The 20,257-nt window shown below is 47.4% G+C and overlaps 3 protein-coding genes across 14 annotated transcripts in view; 1 reads left to right on the top strand and 2 right to left on the bottom strand.

Annotated features, from left to right (window-relative positions):
- Positions 1-234: 234 nt before the first annotated feature.
- On the bottom strand, positions 235-3,609 carry LOC149749854 (PRELI domain-containing protein 1, mitochondrial). Its single transcript, XM_089909736.1, has 5 exons — positions 3,335-3,609; positions 2,537-2,762; positions 1,179-1,292; positions 987-1,065; positions 235-777 (listed from the first exon to the last, which is right to left on the bottom strand). Exons 1-5 carry the CDS (start codon positions 3,424-3,426, stop codon positions 629-631), a joined length of 660 nt encoding a protein of 219 aa, XP_089765862.1. The 5' UTR covers positions 3,427-3,609; the 3' UTR covers positions 235-628.
- Positions 3,610-3,637: 28 nt separating this feature from the next.
- Positions 3,638-8,981, top strand: LOC111169840 (ras-related protein Rab-24). Of its 2 annotated transcripts, none has more exons than XM_089909735.1 (8): positions 3,638-4,203; positions 4,287-4,355; positions 4,565-4,643; positions 4,753-4,820; positions 4,909-5,008; positions 5,236-5,286; positions 5,424-5,486; positions 8,622-8,981. In XM_089909735.1, the coding sequence occupies exons 1-8, from the start codon at positions 4,087-4,089 to the stop codon at positions 8,777-8,779; spliced, it is 705 nt and encodes a 234-aa protein (XP_089765861.1). In that variant the 5' UTR covers positions 3,638-4,086; the 3' UTR covers positions 8,780-8,981. The 2 variants fall into 2 exon arrangements, with proteins under 2 accessions (XP_089765861.1, XP_022420086.1); XM_022564378.3 differs by lacking the exon at positions 8,622-8,981 and adding an exon at positions 5,606-5,966 and having other exon boundaries at positions 3,664-4,203.
- The window catches only part of LOC111169837 (histone-lysine N-methyltransferase, H3 lysine-36 specific), a 131,735-nt gene continuing 118,662 nt past the window's right edge, over positions 7,185-20,257 (bottom strand). For all 11 annotated transcript variants that reach the window (XM_022564369.3, XM_022564373.3, XM_022564368.3 and 8 more), the window contains 3 exons: positions 16,477-16,583; positions 14,709-14,913; positions 7,185-13,587 (listed from right to left, as the gene is read on the bottom strand). In XM_022564369.3, the coding sequence (XP_022420077.1) occupies positions 11,957-13,587; positions 14,709-14,913; positions 16,477-16,583 (1,943 nt within the window). In that variant the 3' untranslated portion in view covers positions 7,185-11,956. The remainder of the gene's footprint in view (positions 13,588-14,708; positions 14,914-16,476; positions 16,584-20,257) is intronic.

Genomic DNA, 20,257 nt, shown 5'->3' with positions numbered 1-20,257 from the left:
TGAGAATGGGGGAACTCCCAGCCACAGACAAACTGGAAAAGAGGAAATGAGATCCATAGCCACCACAAACACTGCTGTCCACACCGGGCAGTGCCTCTTTACTCCTCACAACTCGGGGGCCTCAGTCCCTGTCTGTCACAGTGGGACTGAGGCTGAGTGACATGACCTGCCTGAGGTCCAAAGCCAGGAAACAGTTGAGTCAAGATTTGAACCAAAGCTTTCTGACTCCAGAGCTGGGGCCGACTGAATTCAACAAGTATTTATTGAGTGCCTGTTATGTGCAAGATTTTGTTTCAGGTACTTGGGACACATCAGAAAATAAAACAAAGGTCCCTGCCCTCATGGAGCTTACAGTCTAGCGTTTATGACCACTTCACCTGGACGTGACCCTGCGCAAGTCACTGTACCTCTATCTTCAGCCACCTGATGCAGGAATAAGCAGGCCCAGCTCAGACATGGGTAACGGCCTGGTGTGCTGGAGAGGCCAAACAACACACCCACCCCCAGCCCACCACCCAGACAGTAGACAGGGCTGGAAGCTGACTTTTAATAATAAAGTACAAGGAGGAAAGAGCACAGGGACTGGAGCAAGTGGTCTGCTGTGCTGCGGCCCCAGGGCCTGGGCTGGCTACACAAACTGCTGCTGCTGCTGCTGCTTCTTGGTGGCTGCCTTGCTGGCAAGGTCCTTGGCCTTCTCTGTAGCTGCCAGTGCCGTTTCCTTGGCCTTCTCCTTGGCTTCCTTGGCTGTTTCAACAAGGGTTTTGGGAGGGGCCTCACCTGGAGCAAAGGGTGGGGACTGGTTTCAAAGAATGCCAAGACCCACCTAATCACCTCCCAGGACGTTCATCTCCTGTGCACCAGGCCCTGAAGGAAATACCCAGGGTACAGATGAGTTGCTCAGAGTAGGGTGGTGACAGCTCCAGGCTCCAGCCCGGGCAGGGCAGTTAGGACTTGACTCAGCCTCTGCCTGTGTACAGAACCCTCACCTTGCAGCTTGGCCAAGATGTATTCAAAACCCTTCATAGTCTTGGTCACGTTGCTTTTGAACCGGGCGAGACCAAATTCCTGGCAAAAGATGAGAAGGGGAAGGATTCTGAGCTGCCCACTGAACCCCAGCCCGGACTCTATGTTACATGCCCTGGGCCCCAGAGCCCCAGCACCACAACAACGCTGCTCACCTGGACAGCTCTGGAGACGCCGAACAAGCTAGAGGAGACCCAGGCTTCCCGGCAGATTTCGGTCCAGCCGCTGTTATCAGAGTTCACACGGTAAACACATCGTTCCTCTACCACCTGTGCAGGCAGTCAAGCCAACCACAATTGTGTGGGAGTCCTTCACTTTGCCAGCTTGCACATAAATTTGATTCCCTGCCTCTTTTCACTAGGGAAAGCAATAAAATGAAAACCGATTCCTTTCCCTTACTGTATTCCCAAGCTGCACTTTGGGAAGAGAGTAAGAAGATGAAAAAAAGTCATTTTGCTCTCTAAAAACCTCTCTTCTGACCCTTCAAACGAAAAGCTACATGGACTCTTGAGATCAGCAGAGGGCCTTCCAGCTCCATCCTGGATGTTTTGTACCTTTACATCTAGACATGTGTGGTGTTTTCAACCTGGCTTCCACCCACTTTGGCCCTTGAGCTCCTGACAATCCAAAAAAAAAAAAAGAAAAATCCGGCAACCACCACAGCTCATTATCAGAGAGGAGAAAGTGGACCTGTACTTCCAAGAGGAACACTTAAGACACCTGTCACAGCTGGACTGAAAGACATTTCTTAGAGCTGGATCTTTTCTTTGTAATTTACAAAACACAGCTGTAGTGCCCTCAGAAAACTCAGGGGCAGAGCATTAAACGGCCTACTCACTCTGTGACTTCCCCTCTCTGGACTTCACTTTCCTCTTTGCACAGTAGAGAGTAATACCCACCTCCCTGTGTTATTGTGGAGATTAACTGAGAAAGAAAATAACAGTTCTCTGGAAGCTTTTAGGGTACTCACAGGTGAGAAGATACTGTAGGATGTTCCTTAAACCAAACCACGGGTTTTCAAGCCTTTTTTATTTTTTTTTAAAGCAAAGGTATGTGCAACCCTTTTCCCCTGAAATCTCAGGCAGAAATCCACTACATAAGACAGATAAAAGACTCTAGTCAAACTGGGGCAAGGGGCCCAGATCCTCCCCCTCTAAGGTACATGCAAGGCACCCTTTATGGCTTGACAGATTCCTGTTTGAAAACCACTGCCTCCCTCCATCCCTCAGCATCATGCCTGTGGCCCAACCTACACACATGCCAGGCACAGTGTGAGTGCTCTGCATTTAGTACTTACAATGACTCTGTAAAACAAGTAACCCCTCCACCACTGTATGAATGAGTCAAAACACAGGTCCAGAGAAGATGACCAGCTGAAGAGATCATCTGAGTTTGTACTCTAGAGCCAACACTCCTCAGATCTGCTTGGATCATAGAAGCTCCCTCATGGCTCCCTAGCCACATGTACCTGGAGCTCTCTAGTTCTGGGGGAACCAAGAGGGAGGGGTCTCACCATCAGCCGGGCATGGTTGATGTTCCAGGTGAAGGTGGTCATGGTCTGGTTCTGTGGGTCCACAATAGAATCCTCCAGGATGTACACTGAGTGAGCAACATTGGCAGGAAATAGTCGCTCAGCCCAGCGGGGCATCCTGTTCGTCTTGGTCAGGAGTCGCCGGGACAGGAGCTTCTGGTCAGGGGTCACCTCCCGGTGCACTATGTCTTCCGTCAAGACATGTTTGCTGCAGGTGTCAGGGTGAAGGTGACCCTCAGGAGCCTGGCCCTAAGAGACTGCCTGTTGGGGTTCCCATCTGGGGCCTCCAGGCCCAGAATGGCCATGCCTTTCCCCAAACTTGCAGAGTGATCTGTGTTGTGGCTCAGACCTGAACTAGAGTCCCTTGAGCCTAACCCAGGGCAAATTCCAACTCCCGCCTCCTCGCTGACCTGGATTCCTAGGCCTTCCAGCAGGGCTGGACCTCATGATTTATTGCACCACTGGAGAGCGTCATGGCAGAGAAGTAGACAAGCGCCCGGATTTCCAACCCCAAGATCCCTCCCCAGCTCCGGTGCCGCCGCCTCTTCCTGTCTCACCACCCTGAGATGAGAGAACCTTTTACTAGGGCCTCAAGTAAACTACTGCCCAGACCCAGCCTCCTTCTAGTACTAGCCTGGCCGCTTCCCCGATAGGTCCTCTCGTCCTAAACGTGGCCACGGCTCCGGCGATCCCCCCACTCGAAGTCGAGTCTTTCCCGGCCCCCACACTCCGATCTCCAAACAGCGAGGTGGGAAGGTTGCTCTTTCCAGGGCCACGTACCTATAGGGATTCGGGTACCGCTGCCAAAAGGCAGCAAACACTTGGTCCCAGGAACTCCGGAGCACGCTCTGGCCCAGGAAATACTTCACCATTGTCCAGGCCGGGCGGGCTCAGTGCCCGCGCAACATCAGGGGTGCGGAGCCCGGGGGGCACGCGGAGACCGGGCTGGAGCTCGACGCTCGGCCGCCAAGCTAGCAGCTCAGTCACTCCAGCGCCGCACCCAAAGAGGCGCCACCACCGCCATGAGGATTTGTCTGGCCGCGCGCCACTTCCGGCGCAGCCGCGCACTGCCCACCTCTTCCGGCGCCTGCCCACGTGACCGGGCGGCCCCGCCTCCCCAGCCTCTACCTCCTCCCCCTACGCGGGAGTCGCGGTGCTCCGGGTCGGAGCCAGGTTGGAGGGACCCTTCCCAGGCTCTGTGGGGAAACCGTGCCGGAGCGGCCCCTAAGCCGGGCGGGCAAGCGAGTAGCGGAGCGAGCTAGCGACCCGGACGCCGGCGTTGAGTGCGCTTCGCCGCACGCTCCCAGGCCGCCCCGGGTCCTGGGCTCTCAGAAAGAGGATCAGCACCCGGGGCCGAAGAGCGGGGGCGGACGGAGGCGTTGCTGTAGCTCAATATCGTCGCGGCGTCTGGAGCCTTAGATTGGCGCCTGGGGTCGGGGACTGAGGCTCGGGCGCTGCCTTTCGGAGTGGAGATCCGGTTTGCCTCCCGCCCCCGCTCAGGACCCTGAAGCGGGTGAGGCAGCCCCGGGAGCATGAGCGGGCAGCGTGTGGACGTCAAGGTGGTGATGCTGGGCAAGGAGTACGTGGGCAAGACAAGCCTGGTGGAGCGATACGTGCACGATCGCTTCCTGGTGGGGCCCTATCAGAACGTGAGTGCGCCCGACGCGGCCCAGCACGGGTGGGAGGGGGCTAACCCGCATCCGAGGCCCTGATTGCTTCCCCTTGGTTGCAGACCATTGGGGCCGCCTTCGTGGCCAAGGTGATGTCCGTCGGAGACCGGACGGTGACTTTGGGTATTTGGGTAAGTTCTCTGGGCAAGTCCTGGGAAAACCCATTCCTGAGGAGGCGTAGGTCCTGCCTATTACTGGCTGACTTGTGGCCTCACAGAGGCCATTTCTGTTCTCTAGACCACAGTTTAAAAACGGGGTCTGGAGAACGTGGCATTAGTTTGCAGTTTTGGGGAGTAGCTCAGCAACTCAGGCCAAGGCTGAGCCTCCCCCTGCCCTTCAGGACACAGCAGGCTCTGAGCGCTATGAGGCCATGAGCCGAATCTACTATCGGGGCGCCAAGGCTGCCATCGTCTGCTATGGTAAGGATGGTTTTGGCCTGTTTCTCAAACAAGAAGGGGAGGGTGCCAGGCTGGCCTTACAGAACAGCTTCTGACCCTTGGTTGTGTTTCCTGCGTGTCCCACACCAAGACCTGACGGACAGCAGCAGCTTTGAACGGGCAAAGTTCTGGGTGAAGGAACTGCGCAACCTAGAGGAGGTAGGTGGCCTGACCTCACCAAAAGACGAGACGGGCTGGGGATCTGGTGGTCCGAGGGGGGTGACCCTCACCTTGTCTTCTGCTCCAGGGCTGTAAGATCTACTTGTGTGGCACCAAGAGTGACCTGCTGGAGGAGGACAGGCGGCGCCGACGTGTGGACTTCCACGACGTCCAGGACTATGCAGACAGTAGCTGCTCCTTAGCTCCCTGGGGCTGGGGGAGGGAAGTGGCTACTTGGGTGGGTCACAGAAAATAGGCACTGCCTTGGCTACCATGGCAAGATCCTCCATGGGAAGACTTTCTCTGGCCTCCCTGAATCTGTGGGGTTCAGAAGATTCCCTGTACTGCTAGCCTTCCCCTTTGTCTGTGTCCACCTAATTCTCAGGTATGAGGCTTTAGACACTTCTCTTTACAGATATCAAAGCTCAGCTCTTTGAAACATCCAGCAAGACAGGCCAGAGTGTGGGTGAGTGCTGTCCTGGGCCTCACAGCAGAACACGCAAGGGCAACAAGGGAGACAGAGAAAAGCCTAGAGGGCTGGTTACTGGGTGATCCCAAGGCCACTGGCATTTGATCCTCACCTATCACCCTTTTTCCTGCCAGATGAGCTCTTCCAGAAAGTAGCAGAGGATTACGTCAGTGTGGCCGCCTTCCAGGTGATGACAGGTGTGTCCTTCCCTAGCTCCTGTGGAGACTTCCTCTAGGCCCACAGCATCTGGCCCCCTTCATGAGTTACCTGATCCCCCAATAGAATGATGCTGAGCTGCCACCTCTCTCTCTGACAGAGGACAAGGGCGTGGACCTGGGCCAGAAGGCAAACCCCTACTTCTACAGCTGTTGTCATCACTGAGTCACCACTCACCTGGCCTGGGGGAATTAAAGGAATTCCCCCAGAGAGGCTGGACCTAGCTTTTGTCTGGGCTTGGGTGATCACACGTCTGAGCTACCCTGGGTCCCCATGGCGGCATAGGTGGCACCTGCCTGTGCTGGCCCATGGAACGGAGGCAGCATTTGGGCTGACTGATGGGCACAAGGAGGGTAAGGGCTGATTTGGACCCCAGGCTTCTGCCCTGGACAGCACTTGTGTCTACAAATTATTTAAGTGGCTTCTGATTTGTAAATAAAATCAATGCACTGTGAATCACACTCAACCCCTTTCCCTGCTGTGTGGATTGGGTGTCAAGATACCTAGTACTTTCTGGGGCCACCTGGCGGCCCTCGCTTCCTATATCAAGGCTCCTCTTAGCTCTTACTTTCCTTTGGAAACCAACTGGCTTCACCCCAGGGTTGCAGCTGAGATAATGGAGAAGCAGAAGGGCCCTTTCCTATTCTTTAGTGGGGGCAAAGGTAGGGCGAGAAGCTGGGGTTGGGGCAGTGCAAAGCTCACACTTCCTTCTTGGTGCTAAGAGCAAGGAAGGCACTGAAGTAGTATCCAGAGATCAAAGGATCAAGCACTTCTACCTCAGACTGGTTGGCTCTACTGCATCTCTGTCATGTCTAAGTCCATGAGTCATGCCTGTGGCTCAGATCCTAAGCTTCCTAGCAACACTCTATGTGGCTTAACAGAAAAATCATAGGCTCTGCGAGACTTAGAAAGGTTTTATGGATCCAGATTGGGATCCAACTCAGCTACTCAGAAAAGGGACTTAAACTTGGCCTGTGTTTCTCATCTGTAAAATGAAGTGACCACTACCCAGTTCAGGACTTGAAGATCATGAGTGAAAAGTAACTGTAGGACTAAATGCTTGTCTTCCCACACTCTTCCCTGGGGTAGAAAGTTCAGGACTAAGTCAGAAGGGAAGCAGATTCCCAGGGGTTCCTGAAAGTGTATTTTTGGGCCTTGGACGTCCAGATATTTCTGAAGAATCAGATGTTACTGTAGACAGGACCAACCCTTCAACCAAAAGGAAGCATATGGAAGCCTTTTCTGTTATGGGATGCTCAGCCCCTTTGCCTCACTTTACCATTTTAGGCCTAGGCCGAGTCCTCTGCAGTGCCCAGCACCTGCTCTAAAAAACTAAAAACTTGGCCAAAATGTCTAGACTCACACTCAGAAAGTGCTTTGGTTCCACTTCCTTTTAAAAACCTCAAAATACCCTTCCTTCGTGGGTGATGGAGGCTTCCTGTGTAGGGACTGAAACTGATGCCAGCCACTCCCAAAAGCAGCAGAAAGACATTCTGACAGCTGTGGCTACTGGGAGGAAACCCACACCACTCCCATGAGGTGCTTGGAGGAAGGGCTCAGTTCCGTGTCCCTGGGAACTACCTCAGGGGCTGGCTTCTGCTCTCACCCCAAACCCATCCTCCCTCCTGTTAGGCTACATCTCCCCACGGACAACAAAACAAAACACAGGGCAAGGGCCATAAGAGTAAAGTTAAACTTTACTTTACAGTAATTTTTTTCTATATACAAAGAATTACAGTACATGTTTATGGGGACTCCTAGCACAGGGCTCCCCTCTTTTTCACTAAGAGTTCCACTTATCACTGACAATCTATTGGGGTGAAGGGGGGCAAAAAAAGTGATGGACCTCAGCTGACACCCCCTCTGCCCCTTTCTTAAAAATAGATCTCTATTGTCAGCTTTTTTTGCCAAGACTTAGCTGCTCTTCCATGAGCTCCTGTGTGCTGCACTCGCCCGTCTTCAACACTCTCACCTACATGCACACACAGGCAGCACCCACCTCAGACCTAGAGACCACCTGTTCTCTGCCCCTACCCTGGAAGTCTAAAGCACCAGAACCACTCATTTCTGCTCCTAACTCCCTAGGCTCACCTCCTGTCCAAAAAGCTTTGCTCGATTTCCAGGGTGTTACACCTGAAGCCCTCAACAGCCTGATGTTTTGAGAGTCATGGGAAAGTAGCTCTAGAAAAGGGACCATATGAGTTTGACATGTGCTATTTTTGCTTATGTTGATAGGAAACATTTCTCCCCAGGCTGTGGATTTCTAATTAAAATAAACTCTTTCCACTTCCTTAAGAAATATTACCCTTAATCTTCATAAGCAATAGAGGTGCTCCCATGACAGTGGAAGAGGTAGAGAGGGGCAGAAGGTAGCTGAGGGAGACCCCACACTTGGAGCTCTCTACCAACCTGTTCAGGCAGTGTGGACAGAGGCTATGGACAAGGTGACACCAGCCCTGAGAAACTCAATGGCCACCCTCATCTGGAAACAGCATCTCTTCCACCTCTGGACTGCACTGGACTATTTCAGGGTCAGATGCAAGATTCACCAAGGCTCTACCTTCCCCTCCTCTAATAAAGCCTCAAGGAAACTACGTAAGATCTCTTCTTCCCAAACAGGAATCTGGGTTTCTCAAGTCACCAGTCCCTCAACCCTTGGCAGTGCTTATTTATACCAGGAAATTAGCACCATCATTGCATTTTTTGTGTGTGTACAAAGCAATTACCTATTCTTTTTTTCAATTTATACTACAGCAATTTATACCCTGGCCCTGCTGCACTAACTCTAAGAAGCTCAGCTGAGAGCTAACTGTCCACAGCCAAGGAAAGTCTCGTGCAGCAGCTACCCAGCTCTAAATGATCTGGAATGTCTAACACATGGAACAGCCCAAACATTATTCAGCAGGAAAAGGGGCTTGTGGCAGCTCCTTTCCTGCCATGATCTCAGAGAAGTGAGGACACTGGGCTACTCTGACCTCCTCACAGACCCCAAGAGGATGACAGTGTCTCCCAAAAAAGCCTTAGGAGAAAACCTGCTTTACAGGAGCTGATGGGGGAAAGAAAAAAAAAAAAAAAAATCCATCCACATTTAGTGCTCTCCTGATTCTTCTCCACAGGGGAAGCTGCCAGGACCAGACTTCCTTCCTGCCACTCTGTTCTCACGAGGCAACCTGGAAGTCCAGCTCCTGTGAGTAGACGCTGCCAAGCCTGGAAAAGGATCACTGATGCACTTCATGCCCTGACTGTAGTGTGGGGTGGAGGATGTAAAGAATAGAATAATTATTTTCATCAATGCTAAAGATGTAGATTTGGTAGTTGTTCAGAAGAGGATCGACACAGTGATTTAAATCACTTCAAACTCAGTAACTTCAGGGGGAAGCAGACATTTAAAAACTTGGATGTTTTTGTAGCAGTGACAGCTATTTTGCTATTAGAATGGGTTTGCTCCAGTAGAGAAGCAAATGAGGCTTTGAATTCAAATTTCAACAGTTTCCATAATTTTTTCTGACTTAACAGGGCTAGGACAGGTATTAGTTCTCTAACTACCTATGGAAGCTATGGCTTCCCCCTCAGAAAGGCTTCCTGGGGAACTGGCTTAGAGGCAGACGCTCTATTGAGATCCTGATTTACAAGCACTTGGCCAAATGCCAAAATAGCATCCTACACAAAGATCAGGAGTTTCTAAGAGTAAAGATTTCCTTTTAACTGCCAAGTCACACCCCCTGGAGAAAAGGTCTCAGTATAGGTTCCAGGAGAATCCCCTAAGGATGGCAAGGTCACCCCCCCAAAGGGTCATGCAAGAGTCTCACTTCCCAAAAGTCCTTCCGACTCTGCTTCTAATTGTATAGTGACTGCTTTCATGATGTTAACAATCTAGTATCAAATGCTATCAGTGGGCCTAAGAGTTGAACATCTAATTTCCAATCAACCTAAGAGAGTCTTACAATGGCCCTCATGAAAGCCAGGCTGGCTGTCCATCCATTTAAATAAACAGCTTCAGAAGTTGTTTCCTACGCAGGTCTGGAAGGAAGCTTTCCAGTGAATGGGAGAATGGAAAAAACTGAAACAAAACCACAAAGTGGCCCACCTTTCCCTCACTCCTTCCTGTCCTGTGAGACATATCTAGAGTGGCTGTCAAGTCAATTACCTACCAAAGCCTACATAAGAGAAGCTCCTTCAGGATCAAACTTCTCCACTTAAAAATTTTACATAGCCTGCACACCCCACCCCCCAACAAAATTCACAGTTTATTTCATGAAACAAAGAGCTACGGTAATTTAACACACAACACAGTGGAAAGAGATTCTGACAGCGCAGTGCGGATATCTTTTTCTGATCACAACTACAGATGACAGGAGAAAAAAAGGGCACAGGACTGGCACCAAGCAAATCCTACTCATACAACCTAAGAGAATAGGGAAAGGGACCTACTAGCTGCAGTTATATACTTATTATTCTCACACATGATAAATACTTAATATAATGAACTTTAATGTTCTGGGTGGATTTCTTTAAAAATATCTTTTCCATGATTTAAAATTTTTTTAAAAGAAAATAAGATGCTTTGTTTTCTCTTCCTCTAAAACAAAGAGCTTTTCCTCTCTGATGATGTGGGAAGAGAGACAGGATGAAAGGGGAGAACTAGGCAGGTGGAATTTACAGAGGAGAGTCCGAGGTCTAAGTGAGATGCAAGAATAGGCCCCTAAACTCAGGGCAGCCCTGCCCAGCCTCATGCCTCTGCCTGAGTTCAAATGTCTCAACCCCAGAGACAGACTTTGGGAAATAAAAGCAAATTTTTTTAAATCTTTATATAAAGCGCAAATGCTTCTATAACAACAGTTGTTCCCTCCTTAGAAGTATGGGAGTAACCTCAATAGAAACTCAGGAGGAGGAAATTGGGACAAAATACAGAATCCTGTTGAGGGTGTAAAAGCCATAACTGAGACAGAAATGGCCAGGAGACCTTGGGGCCAGGAGATGGCCTGTTGGCTAAAGCTGCTGGCTAAGTTGGCAAAGCAGAGAGGTAAACATGTTTGGTCTAGGGACAAAGAGGGGGTGGGTGAATGGGAAGGAACTGGCCAAACAGCACTTCCTGTTGGCAGTCAGTGAGCTGGGTGAATGGTAGGGCAGGGTAGCACCAACAGATTTCCCAGCCCTTGGGCCCCAGCTCAGGGCAGCAGTAACAGATAATCAGCAGTTATGAGGAGTCATCTCTTGGACTGGACATTGCTCTAAACGCCACATCTTGCCAGTCATGGGGAAGGGTTCTGGCTTGCCTTTGAGCTAAGTCAGCAGGCAGGTGCTCTCAATACAGAGCACAGCATTTCTCAGGAAGAGGGTGGTAGAATCCACTAGTGAAGAAGACTCCCTCCATTCAGGTAGGAGGGCAAAGGATCAGGAGAGAAGTAATTTTTTGCCAGGATCTGGCACTCTCCCTGAGCTGGTGGTGGATCTAGCCCAGAGCTTGCCAGAGATTCCCTAGGTCTACTGCCCGAGACTCTGAAATCTGAAAGCACCTGAGTGTTTGGGGGACAGGCATGGGGTGGGTTGATGTAAAAGGAGGAAAATCTGTAGAAAAGAAAGGTAAGCTTGCCAATTGCCTTCTTACACTGAGGGAAAGCTGTGTCCTCACAGAGCCCAGCCCCCCAACCAACTGCTCCACCAAGGACAGATCTTTAGACTCTCCAGAGCCCAGACAGAAGCAGCAGAGGCTGCCCAGCCAACAGGCCCTACCTGCCTATAGAGGAGACCTCCGCATGAGTGTACACGCATGCACATACACACAGGCACACCTGACCAGGAGACACTCAAAACAAGCACTTCTGGGGCCACAAAGGACATGACAAAATGAGCCTGGAGCCCCAGGGCCCCTCAAACTTCCTGTTATTTCCTGGTCAAAGGTTCTTTAAAAATAACCTGGGAACCCAGGCAAGCATGTTAGGCTCACAGGGATCAGGTCTTATTTATCTCTGTATCTCCTGCCAGTGACTAGCACCAGGCCTAGCACACATGAATGTTCAAGAAATCACCACCGATTTGAATGGGTATCAGTTCCTCCCAAGGGTTCATCAGGTACCCTCAGTGGGGCTTGGTAGGGCTAGAGAAATAGCTTTGAGAGCCCCTCTACCTTCAACCTGACCAGTGGAATTGAATCCCATGCTTGACTCCAGAGTGGACTTTTTATTTCAAGTTCACCATGAGTAAAGGTTGGGGGAAAGAGACCCAAGTCTGTCTGTCTCCTTGGCTGGGGCCCACTTGGATTTCCATACATGGTTCACACAACCACAAGCCCCCACTGGCTAATGTCACAAGAGTTCTGAATGTTGGGATATAAGGAGAGAATATCAGTGGAAAAGTGTTGGGGTCTGTTTTTTAAGAGGGAAAAATAAGATTTTTCCCTTCCCCAAGAACCCTGGGGGCAGCTGGTCTGGTCATGTGGCATTTACTGGTATTATTTCTGTTCTGACTCTGCACACTTGTGACTGGAAGGAGCCTGGTTAAGAGCTGGAAGGGTATTTTGCTCTGATTTAGGGTCTTGCCCTCTTCCAAGAGACCAGCAAGTCTGTGCCAATGTCTGTGTGCTCCCAGAGGACCAGCAAGACTGTGCCAGTGTCTGTCCAGCCACCATGGGCCAGAGCCCTGGCCCTGGTGAGGCCTTGCCCAAGGCCCAGGGACTCTGCTCTGTGGTTGCCAACTTCTTCTCTTCAGTGGAGAGGGAGGATGGGGCCTTCCCAAGAGGCCTGAAGGACTGCCCACTCTTGGCAGCAAGTCCAGGTAGTTGCTGGCCTCCGGCCATCTGCTTCACCTGCTTCACCAGGCCTGGTGCTTGGCTGGGAGGCCCTGGGGTCTGCTCAGCCCCTGCAGGTGCTCTTCCTGAGGCCTGAATTGCTGGCTCATACAAAAAAGCCTTGGCAGGGGGCTGAGAAAGAAGTCTGGCCTGGGTGAGTGATTTAACAGCTTGCCAGGAGTGCTCTGAAGGGGCCGCTGCTTTGCCCGGTGGCTGAAGGACAGGATCTGACACAATGCCTCTCTCAATGGCTCGTGACATCTGTCCCAGACCTTTGCTGGCAGGCCACGAGCTCGACTCCAACACTGGCATCTTCTCATCAACCTGTGGTGTGATCTCATGGGGAGAAGCTCCCCGTTCCTTCTGGCGAGGAGTTAGGTCTATGAGATCCATCACCAAAGCAGCTCTATTTTTTGACTGAGTATTCTGGTCCACAGGCCTCAGTGCTTTTTCTTTAGCTACCAGGGTCTGGACCACAGCTGATAGTACTTTGTCAGGAGGTGGGAGTCTCTGGGACAAAGAGGCATGGGATTTTTCGGGGGGCCTGTCTGAAGTCTGGGGTTTGGGACCGCTGGTGACTAGCAGTTTGTCTGGCTGCGGAAGTCTCAGGCCAGTAGGGACAGGGGTTTTCTCCAGTGACTGGGGCCTTGGGCTGGCAGCACCTATGGATTTATCCAGCCTTGGGTCAGCTGTCCCCAGAGGTCTTTCCAGTGGTTGTGACCTGACTGAGGGTGAGGAGCTTGGGCCGGTCACTGGAGAGGGTTTGTCAGATAGTTGGGGTCTTGGTCCTGCCATTGCAGGTGGCCTGTCCAATGGCTTCTGGCTGGATACCAAGGATTGGGGTTTGGTCCCTGACCCAGCAAGGTCCCTGACCCTATCTACAGGCTGGGGCCTGGAGTCAGTTCTATCAGGAGGCCTTTCAGGCAGCGGTGGCCTCTGACAAGTCCCTGCCAGAGCTTTTCTGGACAGCGACAGCGTCTGGTTGGTGTCAGCAGATGGCTTGTCCGACATCTTGGGCCCCTGAGCAGCTACTCCTGATGATTGCTCTGCCAGGTGAGTGCCTGGGCCTGGAGGCAGCGGTACTGTAGGAGGTACATACTCACGGATCTCCCCAGGTTCCAGAGGGTTGGGCCCACAGGGATCATGCTCAGTACAAGACAGACGCCCATCCAGTTTGGAGATGAAGAGCATCCCTTCCCGATGCTGCTTACAAAAGGAGCTGGGACACATCTCACAGAAGGAGGCTGCTTCCTTTCCGCAGATGTCACACTGATGCCAAGGACACTCCCATTTCCCTGAAAACACAGGTGTGAAACAAAGGCTTAGGAAAACAAGACATGCATATGAGATGGGTCATGGCTCTGGAACTAAGTCAAAGGAGTGATTTCAAACTGCTGCCTTCTGCAGAGAGCTCATGCCACTTACCCACCTCCCCTCCCCCAGGATCTCAGCTTTACTTCCTGCAAAATGCATAAAAATAACAGCCAACTATCAAGTAGCAACTGAGCATCAATTAAAACCCAAGCAGGAGTAAAAAACAACAAAAAAAACCCAAGCAGGAGTAAACCCTGATTTCTACAACTATTTCCAACAAGGAGAAAAGCAACAACAACAATAAAACAAAACCCAAAGCTCCCCTTAGATGGAATGTGAAGATATTACTTTCATATTTTTACAAACTCCATTTGTCCTGTACAGCCTTTAAATATTCAACTCTCTGGGGAAAATCTCAGCCAATTAAACTGCTTATTTGGTTATTACTAGGAACAGGGAGCAGATACACAAAGGTGAAAAATGGAAGCAGATTTACCTTTGCTCAATGTTAAGTCTGGAAACTAGCACAAACTTTACCTGTGTTGTCCACACAGAATCAGCAGGAAAGACCCAAAGCCAACCCAAGCTGCTCTCTTTTACCCTCATTTCATGATACCCGAATCTCTGCCATGGACAGTGTTCCATCCCAGCTCCTTCCAAGTAAACTATGCTAGAGCTCACTCCTGGCTCATAGGCAAGATCAGTTCTATCACAACCTGTGCCAGCTACGGCCCTGAGTAATTGCTTCTGAAACAATTCCCCATTTCCATTTCCTGGCACTGGGGTCAGTGTTATGGCCTTGCCCCTACACTACCTTAGTTTCTATTATTTCATTACCCTGGCAACCACATATTGAAAGAAACCTAATTTGGGGACAAACTCCTCTCACTCCCACCCCCCTCTATGGGTTGCTGGGAGGATAAAATAACATAAAATGCTTGACAGAGCGAGTGAGTTTCTGTTCCCTTCTCTATAACCTAGGATTCTAAGCCTTTGTTGTCATTTATTTTGACACCTCTCAACACTATGCATGGGAAGACCAAAGGGCTCTGAGAATTCTGGCAGAGAACAAGGAGAACTCTAAATGGATTTTGGCACCAACCTGCTGGTCGCTTGGTTAGATTGAGACAGTCTGCATGGTAAACTTTGGGGCAGCCTGGCTTCTTACAGGAGACGAGCTGGCCAGCATCCCCACAGCTGAAACACTCATCCTCTCGCTCCTTTGTGATTTCACCCTGGGTCCTGCGCTTCCCCTGTTGCTTCTTCTTGAATTTCTTTGACTTTTCCTCTGTGGCAATGGGTTGATTCTAGAGGTCAAATATTGTCGACACATTAGTTGTATGATCTTGACCAGGTTAACTATCCTCTCTGAGCTTCAGACTCTCCTCTGGGAAGACACAGTCCTCATAGACTACTGTGAAGTTAAGAGAAAATGCAGGAAAAGCACTGGGCATATCATAGGTACCCAATAAATGGTAGCACGAATTTTATCTGGTATCAACTACTCCTACCACTTGAGCGAATTAAGAGAGAAATGTGCTGCTTTCTGTTGACACACAAGACTGGTATTAAAGGTCATCCTTTAACAGTAAGTTTTATTTTTATGTTTGTCTAATTTCAAAAACTAAGGAAGACTTCTCTGGGTGTGTGTGTCACACACATTTCTTAACTTATTCAACAAACCTTCACTGGGCACTTAGTATGAGCCATGTGCTAGGAAGACACAGAAAACTAATTTGTGGCCCTTGCTCTTGACAAGCTATGCATCTTTACCTAAGTCAGTTTAGGTTCATGTCCACCACTCCCCAAGATAGATCCTGGTGCAGCCCGCAGGTCTACTCTGTGCTCCCTGCAGACCACACTTGGTCATCAAAATGCATGGTTTTCATCGCATTATTTATCTCGGCCTAGGAACATCCAGGACCAATCCAATTTATTGCCAGCCCACAGTGATCTCCTCCCATTTCTAAACTTCTGCTCCCGAATTTCCCTTTCACTGATTCATGTGTGAAATGCTACACAGACCCTAAAGATACAGAAACTGACATCCCTAGGGCACCTAACACCATTAAACTCTGTTACTATTTTAATTTATAGGGACTAAGTCAACCGCACATCTTAAGGAACAAGACCATTTAACCAACTAACTAAACAAAATACAAAATCCAATATAAATTTTCTTATTTAATAAATAAAAGAATAATCACTGGGTGTTCTTCATTTATTATAGCCCAAAATGATTACCCTCTTTAGCTAGTGGTTTCCATGCTAATTTGCATTTTTCAGTTCTTAATGTTGACTTCACAATCAAACAAGCATAATGGGAAATACCCAATTGGAGTCACGGTGTAATCTACTTTGCATCAAAATTAAATTTCAATTTTCAGCATGCTGTTACTTACGATAGAGAAATCTGGAAGCATCCAGATGTTCATCTATTATGGTTCATCCATTATATAAAAATTTAAACAGTCACTAAAAATGATGGTTATGAAAATTATGTAACAGCAAGGAAAAAATGTATAATATTTAAGAATTATAAACAATTCTTAACAGTTACAGAATTATAATTCAGTTAAAGTACACATAAAAAACCAGGAAGTAAGATACAACAAAGTTTATACTGGTACATGGTTAAGATTAAGGGTCCTTAAAAAAAAAAAAAGTCCTATGTTTATCTACAGTCTTATAGTACATTTAGAATCTTAAATTCAATATCAGATTCTTTGATATCTTTAAAAAGGCAAAAAGAGACACAGAGACAGAGACTGAGAATCTTTCTTAGGAAATGTAAGATCAACTAAGACCAATAAAAGACATGGGAAGTAATCTACAGGTTCCTATTTTACAGCTTTACGTTTAAAAGGTACCTTTGGCCTTACACCCAAAAAGCCACTGCAGTTCGGAGCTCCACATTTGCAAACAGTCTTTCCATTCCCAAGACATTCTAGGTTGTAGTTGAAGGTAAGTTCAGTGCCTGCATAAAAGACCATGAAAATATTAATATCTATGGCTTTAATTACATTATTTCTCTATTAATCACAAAAGGCAGACTTCCAAGAGAACAGATTAATTTTTAAAAGAGGATTAAAAGGATTAACTCTAATCACACTGTATTATTAACATACTAATAAATCCTAATCATATAACATTATTAATGAGCCAATATAACTTAATAACAGAAAAACTTATATGACTTAACAAGTAATTTTTTTTAAAGATTTTTTTGATGTGGACCATTTTTAAAGTCTTTATTGAATTTGTTACAATATTGCTTCCGTTTTACCTTTTGGTTTCCTGGCTGCGAGGCATGTGGGATCTTAGCTCCCCGACCAGGGATCGAACATGCACCCCTTGCACTGGAAGGCGAAGTCTTAACCACTGGACCTCCAGAGAAGTCCCAACAAGTAATATTTAAAATAACTTTTACTATAGATGTGTTAATCCCAAATTGTTTTTTATTTTTTTCTAACCATTTAGATTGAAAATATATTAATTCATTACCAAAAACAGACAAACAGCAATTTATTGTGCACTGATGTGCCAGGCACTGGGAAAGCAAGTATGAAGGAAACCTGTCATCTGTGCCAAGGTGAGTACATCTTACCAGGCAGCACTCAAGGGAGAGAGACATGTCAATACAGAATAATACCAGAGAACTCTAGACCACAAGACCTAAGCCCTGGCTATACATCCCAGTTACACCACAATCTAGCTGGCTGATTTGAGCCGAAGAGTCCATTTATTAAATGCAGATAACAATCTCACAAGCTTACTGAGAATGACATAATGTACATAGCAGAAATTTGTAAACTTTAATAGGAGATGTACAAATTTAAGGTATAAAAGTCCCCTTTCTGTCACAAGTGCATTTCAACAAAACTGAGAGCAAATAAATCACACATTCAAACTCAAAGCATGTTAGGGAAAGCCTAACAAATAGAAGAATTTTATACAGACATACAAAGAGGTTATCTCTGGGTGGGGGTCATGGCTTACCGTTAATGTACAAAGTGATAATTGTTCAGTCAAAATTGTCAAAATTTAGGAAGATTTCCCTTTGCAGAATGACAAATCTTCTATCAGTGAGACTAATTGATATATACAGTTTTTCATCTAATATTGGAAACAATTATTTTTTAATTTGGTTGAGCAAATTATAAAGCAGCTGGCTTATATTTAGGAGTTCATATGGTACAAATGCTAGAATCACTTGTGGCCTGGTAAGAGGCTCACATTGTGAGCAGCCTGTAGGAACCAAGACTGACCAAGGTAACAGCAGGGTCACATCTCCCCTCCCCACTGTGAACTTATTGTACTGAATGATGGGTAATTCTATTCACACTAGTCTTATTTAAAAATTTATGAGCATATAGCTGAATTTTCATATATTTAATGTGCTTACAGTGCAACTCAACCACAAGATAGCAAGATACTTGGCATAACTTGCTGCTCACTCAGCATCCACTATGTAAACAAAACCACACAAGGAGATAAATCAGAAGGTATCATCAGTGTGCATACAGGAAAGCCATTCTAGAAAACAGTCCAAAATACAATAATCTGCAATCTGGGGGATGGCAAATGGCACTGGAGAAGAGATAAACAAGGAGTGAGTATGACACATTGAAGACAGAAAGTAACAGGTATGTGAAGAGCCCATGAGGTTGGATGTGTAAGGAGGAGAGCAAGCTTAAAGTTCTGATTCCATTCGCAAGGCTGAAGCTCCTATGGGCACTCTGCATGGCAATAAGCACATTCTGTCTCAATTCCCCCATCCCACCCTTGCAGACTGGGAGGACAAAAATAAGGTCTGTCAATTCCCACACCATTCTACCTGAGCTGAATGAATATGGGAGAAGAGAAATTTGTGGCTAGACATGGTAGAAGAGGCCATCCCCATGGACACAGACTAAAGTTCAAAGTAGAAGTGTGGTACTAAAAGCAGTCAGGACAGAGATAAGAACTGAAGTCACATGGCTAGCATTTGAGTAATTAATACAGAGGAACACTGTCCCTCCCTCCCCCAGTGTGGTTAGAGAGAAAAATGGAGAAAAGAATGAGAGATATATCAGATCCAAGAATCCAAGTAACATAGATAATGCTACCAAATACTTTACAGTACTTTTGTAAGGATTAAATGAGACAATATGCTTGGAACAGTGTCTGGCATTGGATAAATGGTAGCTCTTACACACTCACTTGATAATTCCTGTTACAAAGCAGAAATCTACCCAATTTACTCTGAAGCCATCCATTCCAAAAATTTGATACAACTTACTGATTTTAAAAATCACTATCATTTACTCCAATAGAGCACAGTGCACAATGATGCTCAAACATTGTTACTTTCATCATTAAACACTTTATGTGAAGCAATGCAAAACAGTGGCTCAATTTTTAAAATATGAAAACTGTCAGAGCCTTTAAAATTCTAAAGAGCCTAAAAGACTCCTGGGCAGCAGTATATTTAAATTATAGAGAAATAGATATATTGGGGGGGGCGGGGGGTGTTGGGTGTTATCCACAGATTGAAAAAAAGAAAAGGCAACAGACAAAAAGCTGACAAAATTGCTCTTTAATTACTTTATCTTGATTAGTGTTTGCTGAGGTAAACGACACTGACTGGGCAAAGCAGAATGCTCATATGGGATTTCTGCTTTGAAAGTCATTGGACTACGCTACTGTCAATTACAAACTACCCAGGCCAGTCTGATCTCATTTTGAGTTAGGAGAGTGATCCTGAAAATGCTTTGCTAGTATTCCTGCAAAACTTATTTTGAAAAATTATATACGTCCTTATACATTCAAACTTATACAAGTCTAAATATTTTAAAAAATCATGCAATTTAGAGGGTGTCATATGTATATGTATATACGATATGCTTACAACTTTTTCATCAAAACCTTGACACTAAATTTTAAGCTCCTTTAATCGATGGAAAATATCCATCATATAACTTTACTTTCAAACCTCTTAGCCCTATCAGGTTTGTTTACTTTCAATTCAAATAAACATCTTAATATTGTGCTGATTACAACTACCTCACTTCTACACTCTGAATTCTCAGAGACGTAATAGGCATCTAGGCAGGCCACAACATAGCTGTGCATTCTCCAAATGTCCAGTTCTTTGAGACCCAAGAGGTGAGGGTTTTTGTTTTTCTTAGCCTTGGGCTCATAAACCATAAAATTCAGATGGGTAAGAGGTGGATATTTGGTTTATAAAGTGGATGAAGGGCAACTGTAAAAGGAGACCTGGACTGCTGACACTTTCTAAGGCAGACCAATTTTTTTTTAAAATAAATTTATTTATTTCTGGCTGCGTGGGGTCTTCATTGCTGCGCACGGGCTTCCTCTAGGTGCGGCGAGCGGGGGCTACTCTTCGTTGCAGTGCACAGGCTTCTCATTGCGGTGGCTTCTCTTGTTGCGGAGCACAGGCTGTAGGCGCGCGGGCTTCAGTAGTGGTGGCACGCGGGTTCAGTAGTTGTGACACACGGGCTTAGTTGCTCTGCGGCATGTGGGATCTTCCCGGACCAGGGATCGAACCCGTGTTCCCTGCATTGGCAGGCGAATTCTTAACCACTGTGCCACCAGGGAAAGTCCTAAGGCAGACCAATTTTTAAAGAGTTCATATAAAAGCTATGGAAA

The sequence above is a fragment of the Delphinapterus leucas genome, chromosome 3, assembly GCF_059928025.1.
Source record: "Delphinapterus leucas isolate spDelLeu-1000000601 "Yukka" chromosome 3, BTC_Dleu_Yukka2, whole genome shotgun sequence".
Classification (NCBI taxonomy): Eukaryota; Metazoa; Chordata; class Mammalia; order Artiodactyla; family Monodontidae; genus Delphinapterus; species Delphinapterus leucas.
The sequence above is the reverse complement of the archived record's forward strand: the minus strand, read 5'-3'. Positions and strand labels throughout refer to the sequence as shown.